A 13,000-nucleotide genomic window follows, 5' to 3' on the forward strand; every position below is an offset into this window, starting at 1 on the left:
ATTTAGAATGGAATGCCCCGTTGTCAGGGTGGAAGCGGCCTTGGTTACCGCAGTTGTTGTTTGCTCCCAGAATGCATTTGGAAGAGGCCTGTGGAAGATGGTGACCAATAGACAGGTAAAGAGAATGCAGTGTCTGAACCGAAGGCTGTCGGGCTCCATAAAATAAACTTTGATTAATATTATAAAAGCGTCTCAAGCTTGAGGAAGGAAAGAAAGAACATATTTGCAAAATAAAAAAAGTGTTCAAAGCAATAGTTTGTATTCAATTCGATACTTTTAATAAACGCGTTTTAATTAAAATGTGAAATAAATTGCATGTGTCTTTTGTACTGTTAGCTATATTGTGCAATTTGTCAGCTTCTCCCCTCGAACATTTTGAATGTTATTGATTTAGAGTAGCGTTCGATTTATATAGTAGATACCGGCATCATAATTTGTGGTAAGCGCAATTTAAAAAATACAGATACATGTAATCTCTGCCCATTCTAATTTTAGTATATGCTGTCTGTTTTTCTTAGTATGTATGAATATAATATACTCCGTGTATGTGTGTGTGTGCCTCAGCCTGTCTGTAGTGTAACTGTTACTTTTAATAGTCGATCTGCCTTATCTCTCCATGCCAACATGACCCCGTGCAGGTGACTGTTTATTTTTAGGGGGAACACTTAATTAAAAACACAAGCAAAATATTTCGCTCAAACAATAATTAAATTAAAAACAAACAAACAAAAGTAGAAAGTTGGCATTTAATGTAGATGTAAGAAGAACGACAGATCAAAGTTTACCAAAGTGTGTTCATCTGTTCAGTAATACTACATCTCTAAGTTTTATTCTCTAACATGTCTTTAACACAGACAAGCTTCGCCTCTTTTGCAGGAAAACATGGAGAAGGACCAGCGCAACACCATTGTGTTCAACGCTTCTAAGCGGGAGATGTTTACAGCGAGTAGCGGCTACAAATCCCTGCAGAAGAAGCTGAAAACGCACTGGAAAATCCAGAGGTACTGCCTCCAGACTTTACCCCAACCCTGGCAGGGCTAGGAGTGGGCATCTTATCAGGGCTTGGCTGGTCCTGCATTACCTGGCTTTTGTCAGAACTTAAAACATTGAAACTAAATAAAATGTAAGACAGAACATCACAATTCAGTAACTAGCTGTGTGACTTCTTACACTGTAGTTTCAGATGATGTGGCTGGTTACTGCAGTACTGTCAATGTATAGACGTGTTTATCAATTTGGATGTCTGTCATTCTCAAATTTTGAAACTCCCTTGTACTTTTTGTAAACTAGGTTTTAGCTCTAGTGATTGCACTGTTTAAACGAATCAGTAGCTCTGGGTTTCATTTCCCCCTTTAGTTTTAAAGAAGAGATTTCGGAGGAGAAGCTTAGAGGAGTGAAACTGTGGATCACTGCCGGACCCCGAGACAAATTCACTGCAGCTGAAGTAAGAGGCTCAACACTGGATTGTGCAGCACAGATATGTTTTCTCCTTATTAATTTAAGACTGGCAACAGTGTCCTAGGGACTTCTGTGGTCATCTCTGTTAATTCTCTGGCACGGCTAGGCCATCGATATTTATATTCATATACCCTGTATCCAAATACTTAAGGTTAGCGTGTGGTGCTGTTTGTCTCGGGTCGTGTAATGCAGTGCAACTGCTATACAGTTCACACTGTAGCTTGTCTCAGTTCGAGGTGCTGAAGAGATACCTGGACAGCGGTGGGGATATCCTGGTCATGCTGGGTGAAGGTGGAGAGCTCAAGTATGACACCAACATCAACTTTCTGCTTGAGGAGTTTGGAATCATGGTGAACAACGGTGAGTCTTTACAAGTTAATACACCCTTTGCTTTGTGCTAGAAGGCTTGGTTTCCAAAACCTAGTTTCTTTGTAGTTATTGTATGGATAGTTTTGTTTCATTGTACATTTCTGCAGGGTGCGTGGGCTCACAGCTTCTTTCTGCCTTGCAGATGCTGTGGTGAGGAATGTGTATTATAAATATTTTCACCCAAAAGAAGCACTTGTATCCAATGGCGTCTTAAACAGGTAAACTTAGAGAATTTAGTTCAATGAAAAGTTTGATACAGAAGCTTTCCACTGAAATGGTTTTTAGTCTGTTTACCCATCAACATTTGTAGCAGTAGTATAGTTTGTGTTTATGCAGGATTATGTGAAAAAATGAACAATACCATTGCATAAGTATTTTTTAAAGGATACCAACTTCAGATATTGAATATTTTATCTTTGTTTTTTAAATGTGTAGGTTAGCTAAATATAACAATGTTTGCTAATTTGTGGTTTGAGAGCCACTGTATAGACTTTTACTTTTAATGATTACATTAACATGCTTTTACCTCCAGAGAGGTCAGCCGTGCTGCTGGGAAACTGGTGACCGGAATCATTGACGATGACAGCAGTGGGAATAACTCACAGTAGGTGCAGTTCTTCAAAGAATCATTTCTTAATTATTAATAGAGAGAACTGCTCTTTTGTACAGTAGAATGTTTGTTGTTTCAGATTTTATTTATGCATTGATTTTTATATGATGTCTTATTTTAATGATATGTTTTTGATGCAATCATTTATTAATCAGTCTAGTGTTATAGGAACATGGTAATATTTGTCTCAGAATACATTTCAAACAGTGTTTTTTGAATATTCAACAGTCTATCCCAGAACTAATATGTTTATTTGTAAGCAAGGCTTAATTTAGTTAATAAAGAATACATTCTATGTATTGACAAGGAGGGCTGTGTGGGAAATCAACAGTATGTGCCACCACTTGCTTTAATCGTGTATTTTTTATAAGATGAATCGGCTGTTGGTAGATTGAAACTCATGCATGGTATCAATATTGTATCTTTGTACCTCCCCAGGGCGCTTACCTTTGTGTACCCTTATGGAGCCACTCTTAATGTGATGAAGCCAGCTGTAGCTGTACTCTCCACAGGGTCAGTCTGCTTCCCACTCAACCGCCCTGTGCTCGCCTTCTATCAGCTCAAGGTAACGGGGAGATCCTTACCAGCATTTCTTTTCATTGTTTCTCACAATTTTTAAAATCCTGTACACATATAGTATTACTGTACCAAGACCAGATATTGAAAGTCTGAATATGACACTGTATTTTCGTGTTGTGTCTTGCAGCAGGGAGGAAGGCTGGCAGTACTGGGGTCCTGCCACATGTTTAGTGACCAGTACCTAGACAAAGAGGAGAACAGCAAAATAATGGTGAGAGTTTGAATTCTGCAGTATTCAATAGCTCTGTGTGTTCCTTCACACATTTAAAGGGGCATTCTTTACAGTAAATCAGCATTGTGAGCTCAGCTTGCATTTAACCTAAGCTCTTTGTGCCTTCGTTCCACTTGAGCCTTGCTGTAAAACTGGGTAGATATTTGGATGTCAGATATGATATCTTAGAAAATGTACTATTAAAAAAAGCCTTGTCCAGCAGACTATTAATGGTGTTTTACACGGTATTTCCCAGGATGTCGTTTTTCAGTGGCTTACTACAAATGAGATTCACCTGAACCAGATTGATGCTGAAGACCCTGAGGTGAGTGGTCTTGTCTTGTAAAATCCAGTAGCACAAGATCTAATCTGTCATCCTGGATCTGTAGAATGAGTGGGCATTTATTCAGCGTGCGTAAATTAACATTGTGCGTAAGTGCTAAATAATATTTAAAATGTTCATTTTAAAGAGAAGAAATACCCTTTACAGTACAGTAAATGTGTTGCAACCCTCCATGCTCTCCAGTGGAGATAAGAAAGTACTCACAGAGAGCCTCTGAGGCTTTGACTAGAAAAGAAAAAAGGAATTAGTCGTAACTCCTAGTTTGCAGAGGTTGAGTGCTGAATTTCTTTGTGTCTCCTCCAGATCTCGGACTACACGATGCTACCAAACACAGGGCTTCTGTCAGAGAGGCTGCGGGTGTGTCTGCAGGAGGGGGATGAGAACCCACGCGACTTCACCTCGCTCTTTGACATGTCGCTTTACACGCTGAATACCAGTGGGCTGCCGCAGGTCATCAAGTCAGTACTAGACCCCTGATTCCTTGTTTAACCTGGTCGATTTTCTCATCTAAAACCCTAACTGGTCTTGCATATGAAAAGTCACGAAGCTGCCATGGTTTTAGTGGCTGGACTAATTATTTCATGAATGTCAGGCCACACTTTTTTTAAAAGACAGCAGTTGTGTAGACAAGTTGTAGGTCAGTTGGTGGCCTACGTGGGGAGTGCTCTGGTGTCCTGTCTCTTGAACCTGTGTGTGTTTCTTGCAGAGCCTTCAAGCAGCTGAATGTGAAGCACGAGCCTCTCCAGCTGATTCAGCCGCAGTTTGAGACGCCTCTCCCCACACTGCAGCCTGCTGTGAGTAACAGATGACTTGGGGAAGGGCTTCAGCTGTCATGCATAACAAGACATTAGCTGCTATCTTTCTCATAAAGTATGTAAAAAGGTGCTCTTTTGGTTTTCTCTGTTCTGAATTGACTCCCATAACATTTGTATTTGCTTTTAAACAATCCCAGCTGCTATACGGCTCCTTTCGTTTGTGTTTGTGCAGGTTTTCCCTCCCACTTTCAGAGAGCTGCCCTCACCGAAACTTGAACTCTTTGACCTCGATGAGAACTTCTCCTCAGAGAAGGTCCGGCTCGCTCAGCTTTCAAACAAGTGTGAGTTCACATCATTAAACAGTGCAATTGCAACGGATTTCCACGGTAATATAATACTAAGATCTTGTTAGGCAAATCTGAAGGACATCAGGCAATGGAAATGCAATATCAATCCTCCTTTCCCTTCTTCCACATTTCTTTCTTAATTTAGTTTGGTGGTCTCAGCTTAACCACCAGTGGACATTTTCCACATCCCAGATTAACAAGAACCCAACGGGGATCTTGTATATTAAACCCTATCTCTCTGCTGTCTTCAGGCACTGATGATGACCTGGAGTTTTATGTACGGAAGTGTGGAGACATCTTGGGAGTGACCAGCAAACTCGACAAAGAGCAGCGAGATGCCAAACACATCCTGGAGCACATCTTCTTCCAGGTCGTGGAGTTCAAGAAGCTAAATCAGGTGGGTTCAAGAGCTTTTGATTTTGTAATGCAGGAATAGCGACAGTATCTAATGCCTCAAAAAATAAAACCAGTATATATACACTATTGATACTGCTGTAGTTCTGTTTTCAGCTTGTTTTTTAAACGGACTTTGTGCTCCTGCAAGAACACTTTTTTTTTTTTTTTTTTTAAATGATTCCTTTATCTCTCCCATAGGAACATGACTTTGATACAACTGAGGCAGGATTTTCTCCCTTCTGAAACAGAGATTTGAGGTGTGGCTCCACTGCTGACTCTGCATACAGACTGCATCCCTAATTAGGCATGCTGAGATTGAACAGCAAAAGGGGCTTTGTTCCCTCTTTTCATAAACAGAGTTTGCTTTTGAAATCAAAAGTGCATTTCCCTACACACTTGTATTAGCTATTTCCCTTTATTTTTGTGACATGTATTTATACTTTACATACGTAAAAAAGCGATGATGGAATCTATTTCCACCGATTTTACCATCAAGGAAAATATTGTGCATTTAAAACCACCCACACACTGCAGAGAGAGTCAGCATTGCGCCTCAAATGTAGCAGCTGTTAGCTGGGGGGGGTTGACTTCTGGGAAAAGCCATGGCCTCAAATTGTAGATTTATGTCTCTCTATGTATATATTTATTTCTAAAAACTTAAATGTGTAACATTGTGCAATGGCTCATTACACACGCTTTGTACAGAAACATATTTTGTAGCATGTACATGTAAAGTAATAGATTTCCTGTTCATCAAATCAAGTGTTTTTGCTTGCTTTCTCTGTAATGATTCAGGAGAAAACAATTGTACATTTGGCTGTTCTTATCTATAGCAAATACTAAAGCTGCAACATTTATTTTGAGAACATGTAATAAAAAGTGTTTGTATGAGGAATAATGCTATACCACCACTCTTTGACAAAGACCAAAGAAGGGGGAGGTTGGGAAAGTGAGGCAATAAAAAAAAAAAAAAAAAAAAAAAAAAAAAAAAACCAACAACTGTCCACTATGTATACATTAAACTATTCCCTCGATATGCTGCAAGACATCCTGGACTAGTTGTAGTTTGTTCAGATGCCCAGTCTCTTTACAGGAACTTTGAGATGTAATAAATCTGCACATGTACAGTGCATTACCTCGGATCAGTACGATGGAAACATTCAAGTCGCTATTGCTGACATTATGTGCATGGCTGGCCACGATCTCTGATTTTCTTGCAATTAAACTGCACAAGTGTTGTTTGCATTGGTATAAAAATCTTAAATGTAAAATAAAAAACCCACACAAACTTCTTGTATGTAAAAATAAATAAATCCAAACAAGTACTGCATGGGAAGTTAACACTATTTTATTTCAAAACATGTATTTCACACAAAATATATATTTATTAAAAAACAAACAAAAAGTTGTCATCCGAGGACTTTATAACCTGGATGCTCATATTAGGTACCATAGTACTCTTCAGATTAGTCAGTCTCTTCAGCGCTCTGATCCATTCAGTGATCCTGAATCATGGAAAACATCAATGTCCACAGCCCATGTGAAAAAAAGGGGCAAAAGAGAATGGTCCTTGCAATTCCATCCATAACAGATAGAAGTACTGTACATCTCTTTAGGGCATGCCTTAAAGTTGTATTACAACCACCAACCTGCATGACAGCAAAAATCATTTGAGTCTCATTTACTGAGGCCAGAAGCATTCCGTTCAGAGCAGGGGTACAAGCCAGCTGGGAGAGGGGAGGCCTGGGAGAAGGTGAAAGGTCGGATGTGGCAGCCCAGTGCCATCATCTCCTTCCAGGATTGCTGGTTCTCATAACTGAAGCGCAAACCACCATCATTCACTTGATGCTTCATGCCGGCCCAGTGCAGGGACAGGCTTTCAGCAAAGGAGGAGGGTGTGGTCTTTACCCCAGGACTCCAGGACGCATTTTCTGGTGCATCCCCCAAGATCTCTGGCATCTCATGCTGGGTCGACTCCAAGGGGGAGCAAGGATCCTGGGAATGCTGGATCAAAGAGACTTCCCACAAGGGCTGGGAGGCTAGTGGCAGGGCTGAGAGGTCCACGCAGGAGAGATCTGCAGAGCTCTCCGTGGAGGAACTTTGGGGGTGCTCTCCCTGGCATGGGGTGGAGGCCTTGCTATCCAGAGAGTGGGGTCCCACAAACTTGTGGTCATGCTCCAAGGCTAGGAGGGAGAGATTGTGAAGCCTATGGGAAGGAAGCAGCAAGATGTTGGGTGATTGGCAGAGGGAGGACAGGCTCCAGGCACCCCCCTCAGCCTCTCCCAGCCTCTCTGTGAACTCGTTGACGATTTCAGAGCGCGATGCCTTGCTCCCTCTGCTGCTCAGCTGAAGGTCCAGTGTGGAGGAGGCAGATGCACTGTGGTCCTGCAGCTGGACAAAGCCCTGGTCCAGGTCTGATAGCACTAGGCTGGACAGAGAGGGGCTTTGGGTGCTCCAGGATGCAGACGTGGCAAGAGAACCTAGACAGAAGAGCACTCTTAAATCAGTTTCCATTAGCATTTAACAAGCACCTATTTTGTACACAGGTTTTATTGCAAAGGCACCTGGACATGCTGTAGCACTATACAAACTCAAGCAGTTTTTAGATTAAAGGAAAGCGGTTAAATCTCCATCCCGTTTGCGTGTGCATACAGTTTTCAAATTAAAGTTCGAATCTCATACATAAACCGTGCATTTGCAGGATGTCAGGGGACACCTAGCGTTCATCTCGCAACACAACAAAATTTAATGTTTCACTATTCCAGGATAAACTAGAACGCCGCTGTAGAAATTCACAACCACATGGGTAAAGACAGCGCAAACACTAAAGTGAACCGTCTAAATAAAATTACAAATCTCTAGCAATACTGAATTACAATAGGGTTAGACGACAATACGTGTTAACAGAAAAGTGTGCTAAACGCGAACGAATACTTAGTACCAAGCTTTCAAAAAGAAACACCATTGACTGAGTTTTTCTGCATGCGAACATAAACATAGATTCTCGGTGTGGCGCCACGGCTGACCCTTCATACAGACTGCATGTGGTTTGACTATACATAGGCACACACAATACAAATATGTGCCCAATAGTTCTTTAGACTTAAGCGCTGCTGAAGAATAAAAGACTGCAGAAACACATCACTATTCCATTGCATTACAGAGTCACGGATTCTCCAAATACTGCAAAATAACGTATTGTCCTTGTTTCTCTTACCGCTGTACACACCCTCCCGGTCCATCACTTCTGCGTAATGTAGTAGTATAGCCCGTGCTTCAGTTTCGCGGTGGGGGCTTCCTTGATCGGTTTATACTGCACCTCATAAATGCGGAATGCCAATTTAAATCTCTTAATCGTTTGCCGTATTTGGCAATTCAATTAAACCGAGACGCCTTCCTTACAACACACACAATTCCAAATTAGGGGACATGTTGTTGGGAGTGATTACAAGTAATATAATGAGATCATTGTTAGAATTGTTAATATTAACACCTGTATTATTGTTATTGTTTAGTAAATTGTATTTTTACTTCACGTGTGTACAGTCTTCCAAATAAAATATAATAATATACTTTTAAACAAAGAAAACTGTTTGAAATCTATCCAAAACACTTTATCCGCTTTATTGTAATAAATATTATTGTCTGTATTATTGAAACCACAGAATGTCAGTTCTCATTGTGTACGCATTGATCAAATAATGTTTTCTGAAACTGTGTTTTGTTTTCACATGCGAGAGAGAGAATTGAATTGAATTGAGTAAGGTGAGTGCGCGCTCTGGCGAATCCACCGGGGAGCGAGTGCGCGCTCCGGCGAATCTACGGGGTAGCGAGTGCGCGCTCCGGCGAATCTACGGGGTAGCGAGTGCGCGCACGACTGACTCAGTTCCTGTTCCCCTACGCGCTCTAACGCGTCACTCCGGGGAAAGCTGTGTGTACGCTCGGCGCGAGATAGGAACTGTAGTTAAGAAAAAGACAAAGAAAAAAAAAACAGAGTGGTTGCAGAAAAAACAAAACAAACAAACAAACAAAAAAACACAACACAACACATTTGTATTTATTAGTATAACGTGGAAAGGAGCAAGTGTAAATATTTATGCAAGGGGAGGCTGCGCTTGTTGCAAGGTTGCTGTTTGGGGTTTGTTTGGACGCACTGGGAAGGCAGCGAGAAGAAAATGTCCTGGTGGCCGCGCGGGTAAGAAAACCGAGGTTTCATTATTTCAGAGTGTTTGAGTTCTGTGAATTTTGTTTAAAAAGTAAAGAAATAAATAAAGGGGGGAGAAACTTCTGATTTTAATTGCATTAACAGTTTTTTTTAAAAATGCATTTTACCACTGTATCTTTTAATGCAAGTATTCTAAGTCTCTTTGAATGTTTACATTTGTTTTAGGAAAAGTCTTTGTTCTGCTAGTATATCTGTTGTAAATCAATATTGTCGTTGTTGAAAAAGTCTAAATATACTGTTGGCATGTCGTTTAATACAGTCTATTAATACAATTTGCATTGTATGTACAGTGATATATATATATATATATATATATATATAAACTAAAACCTATAAGTATTTGCATTTGAGAAAGCTAGGTTGTGTGACAGCTGTACACAACAATGAAAAAATTACCCGCCTAATTATTTGCTTCTGCAATAAACGAGCGGCAAATTACTTATGTAAGCCCTTTTTCATAGTAGAACAGACAATACATGTATTTCAGTATACTGTATTACTTGCAGCTCGGACAACATTCCCAAGCAGAAAACGGTTTTTAATTGCATGCCAGCAACAGAATCACTGTATTGTATGTTACGCGGGGGAGGGCCCTTTTTTGTGAGTTGTTCTGTGCAGAACCTCCTCCAACGACTTTCATATGACAGACATTCGAAAGGAATACTTGAGACGTTTTTAAGAAATCGAGTTTTTATACAGTTTTAAATATTCTGTGCCTCCTAGTTTTAAATGTAGCTCTTTTAAACCACCTGGCTCTGCAAACAGTAGCCCCAGGTTGCCTTAGAGATTGGCAAAAGGGCCTTAAGGAGGGACAGAAGTAGGTGAAAGCATTGGCTGCTGTACACCCAGCAAGGAAACATTCATCTAGAAAGGCTTGTGTGGAGAATGCACAGGAGAGCAGTGGGGTTTAAAAAGGGGCATGACGGTTCCTCCTTGCTGTTTCCCTAAAGAGTGCTAAAGATGCCATCCTTAAGCACTTGCATAAGATTAAAACTAAGTTTTAGGAAACTTACTGCATGAGATGACAAAGTGAAGCGACTGGGATTCTTATCGCCCCTCTGAGACATATCCTGACCCCCTCTTTTGATTATGTTGTTGCAGTGAGGAGGGTGAGGAGACGCAGTACCAGGACACAGACTCCGATGTCCCGGACAGCGGCAAGGTCAAAGTGAAATGGACACAGGAGGAGGTGAGTGAGTGTGTTTGTGTCTGCTAGGGATGGGCATTTCTGTATATTGTAATAATCAAATACACTTAATTTACTAAACGATTACACTATTACACTTTAAATCAACGTGCCACTGGCACTTAATACTAAAACTGAAGTAATATGTAAAAAAATAACAATAGCCGTACTGTTTGACAGTGCTTCAATAAGAATCTCTATTGGGTTGCAGCAGCAGGCTTAGTGTGGTTAAAAAGATGTTCAGACCATTTATATTTGTTGCAATACAAGATTGTGCAAAAATTAAACAATTTTCGAATGGATTATTCACGTGAACGATTACACGTGCCCATCCCTAGTGTCTTCCTGTATGTTTAAAGTTTTGAGCTTTGTTTAGCTCGTTTTAAGACATTTACTAAAATTCTCTCTCTCTCTCTCTCTCTCTCTCTCTCTCTCTCTCTCTCTCTCTCCCCAGGATGAGAGTCTAAGAGGTTTGGTTCAGAACTTTGGACAAGGAGACTGGAAGAGGATCGCCAGCTTTTTGACGGTAAGGGTCTGCAACCAAACTTAAAACAAGGAAGCAAGATGAACTGGCATTCCCTTTCCTGTGGTGCGTATCCCTTTTCACCAGGACAGAACCCATCCATCTGTATGCATCGCTCTTGCATGTATCTAGAAACATCATATCTATCCAATTGTGTTGAAACTTGGTTGAACATTCTGTTGCACTATTGAGAGTATCAGAATGGGGAGATATTTGGAGGTTCTTGTTTTCTGCCAAGCCTTTTTTTACATACAGTGGGTGTAGGACATGGTGGTCTTCTTTTTCTTGATACTGAGGGGTCTCATTTTATATTTACAACTGGGATGTATGTTAATACATATTGTATTCAATAAAAAAGTAGTTTATTTACGGGCTTCTCACGATGTTCCTGAAAGTGTGGTTGTAAGCATGCCAACGTTTAAGAATGTCATTTAATGGATTCTAACATACCCCTGTATTTTCCAGAACCGAACAGAGCAGCAGTGCCAGCACAGGTGGCTGAAAGTGCTCAATCCCGACCTGGTCAAGGGGCCCTGGACCAAGGAGGAGGATGAGAAGGTAAGTCTGGAGAAAGGAGGGGAGAGTTGGGGCTCTGGGATTTCTCCATCATTGATTGAAGCTTTGTCTATTGGAAACAGTTTGATTTATATGCAGTTCAGTTAGAGGTTCTAAGTCTTTATTGTGAATTTATTCTATTAAATCATATATCCCCACCCAATTTGCAGGCGGTCCAATTTTTCAAATGCACACGTGACTCTCAGGCATTTTATTTTTCTTTCTTGTTGTCCCTTCAGGTGATAGAGCTGGTGAATTGCTACGGAACCAAGCAGTGGGCGACGATCGCCAAGCATCTGAAGGGTCGTCTCGGCAAGCAGTGCCGGGAGCGCTGGCACAACCACCTGAACCCTGAGGTGAAGAAGTCCTCCTGGACTGCCGAAGAGGACCGCATCATCTACCAGGCACACCGTGTGCTGGGCAACCGCTGGGCAGAGATCTCCAAGCTGCTGCCAGGAAGGTGAACTTCATTGCACCCTCCGAGCGAACACATTATCAAGAGACTTGGCTTGGCGGCGGTTTGGCTGGCTCTCTGCTAAGCCTCTTGGTTGTTTAATCCAGCTCAAGTTTGTTTTAAACCAGATTTGTTTGCGCTGGCTTATTCTGGAGCTTGATTGATTGGCCAATGACTTTTTACATTTTTTATAAAAGCATCCTGGGGTGCTTCACATAAAGAGCTCTATATGAAATCAAATTGTATTGTTCCGCATATGAAGGCATTATATGTTTAGGTTTAATTGAAACATACCACGTGTGAAATTTCAATGTATTATTATTATTTATTTATTTATTTATTAATCGAAAGTCATATTCATGATGCAATATGCCTGGAATCATAAGACATTTTAAAAGTGCGTCTTGGATTTCTTTGCTCTTGAGTTTTGTGAAAGGAATTCTAAAACCTTGTCTTTGTGCCCCGCTTCCCTGCTACAACAGGACAGACAATGCAGTGAAGAACCACTGGAACTCGACAATCAAGCGCAAGGTGGAGATGGGCGTCTACTCGAGTGAGGACGATGTGCCTCTCAGCCAGCTGGCCCAATTAGAGGAAGGGGAGGTCACTACGTTTCATGGGGATGACAAGGAGGTGACTGTTTGTTTTGTGTGTCAATGCGTAACGACAGTAGCTTCAAGCAACATTCACGTTCACCCATGCTTTGTTTCAGCTCGTTGTATAGCATGGTCTTTCGTTTAGGAACACTTTTCAATTCCCAATCACTACCTAGTCAGAGGAAAACATATGTACAAAAACAGTGTGTTTGAAGACTTGTACACTTTGTAAAATTTCTTATTTGGCTTTCATGTCCGTGTTATTTCCCAGTGTGTGTTTAGGTCAATAACCAAGCCCATGCTTTCACTTTCAGATGGCGAATCACTGTGATGTGAAGCTGGAATCAGATCAGGATAATCATGAAGCAAACCAGGTGGGCAAGGAATCTGCTG

General features: G+C 41.0%; 2 protein-coding genes across 3 annotated transcripts; one reads left to right on the forward strand and one right to left on the reverse strand.

Moving 5' to 3' along the window:
* Positions 1-22: 22 nt before the first annotated feature.
* On the forward strand, positions 23-6,060 carry LOC117429571 (intraflagellar transport protein 52 homolog). Of its 2 annotated transcripts, none has more exons than XM_034049235.3 (14): positions 23-115; positions 877-1,001; positions 1,357-1,444; positions 1,689-1,818; positions 1,970-2,045; positions 2,360-2,431; positions 2,876-3,002; positions 3,144-3,227; positions 3,484-3,552; positions 3,874-4,028; positions 4,277-4,364; positions 4,558-4,666; positions 4,924-5,069; positions 5,267-6,060. In XM_034049235.3, the coding sequence occupies exons 1-14, from the start codon at positions 98-100 to the stop codon at positions 5,309-5,311; spliced, it is 1,332 nt and encodes a 443-aa protein (XP_033905126.3). In that variant the 5' UTR covers positions 23-97; the 3' UTR covers positions 5,312-6,060. The 2 variants fall into 2 exon arrangements, with proteins under 2 accessions (XP_033905126.3, XP_058860084.1); XM_059004101.1 differs by lacking the exon at positions 23-115 and adding an exon at positions 240-439.
* Positions 6,061-6,400: 340 nt separating this feature from the next.
* Positions 6,401-8,392, reverse strand: LOC131702119 (uncharacterized). Its single transcript, XM_059004102.1, has 2 exons — positions 8,286-8,392; positions 6,401-7,548 (listed from the first exon to the last, which is right to left on the reverse strand). The coding sequence occupies exons 1-2, from the start codon at positions 8,308-8,310 to the stop codon at positions 6,746-6,748; spliced, it is 828 nt and encodes a 275-aa protein (XP_058860085.1). The 5' UTR covers positions 8,311-8,392; the 3' UTR covers positions 6,401-6,745.
* Positions 8,393-13,000: the final 4,608 nt, after the last annotated feature.

Source organism: Acipenser ruthenus, chromosome 29 (assembly GCF_902713425.1).
Source record: "Acipenser ruthenus chromosome 29, fAciRut3.2 maternal haplotype, whole genome shotgun sequence".
NCBI classification, from domain to species: domain Eukaryota; kingdom Metazoa; phylum Chordata; class Actinopteri; order Acipenseriformes; family Acipenseridae; genus Acipenser; species Acipenser ruthenus.

Bases quoted from the DNA above. Each gene is read 5' to 3' on its own strand.
- LOC131702119 (XM_059004102.1), bottom strand. From the start codon at position 8,310: ATGGACCGGGAGGGTGTGTACAGCG. The intron at 7,549-8,285 runs GTAAGAGAAACA...TCTTCTGTCTAG, and splicing joins CCGGGAGGGTGTGTACAGCG to GTTCTCTTGCCACGTCTGCA.
- LOC117429571 (XM_034049235.3), top strand. The intron at 1,002-1,356 runs GTACTGCCTCCA...TTCCCCCTTTAG, and splicing joins ACGCACTGGAAAATCCAGAG to TTTTAAAGAAGAGATTTCGG. The intron at 3,228-3,483 runs GTGAGAGTTTGA...GGTATTTCCCAG, and splicing joins AGGAGAACAGCAAAATAATG to GATGTCGTTTTTCAGTGGCT.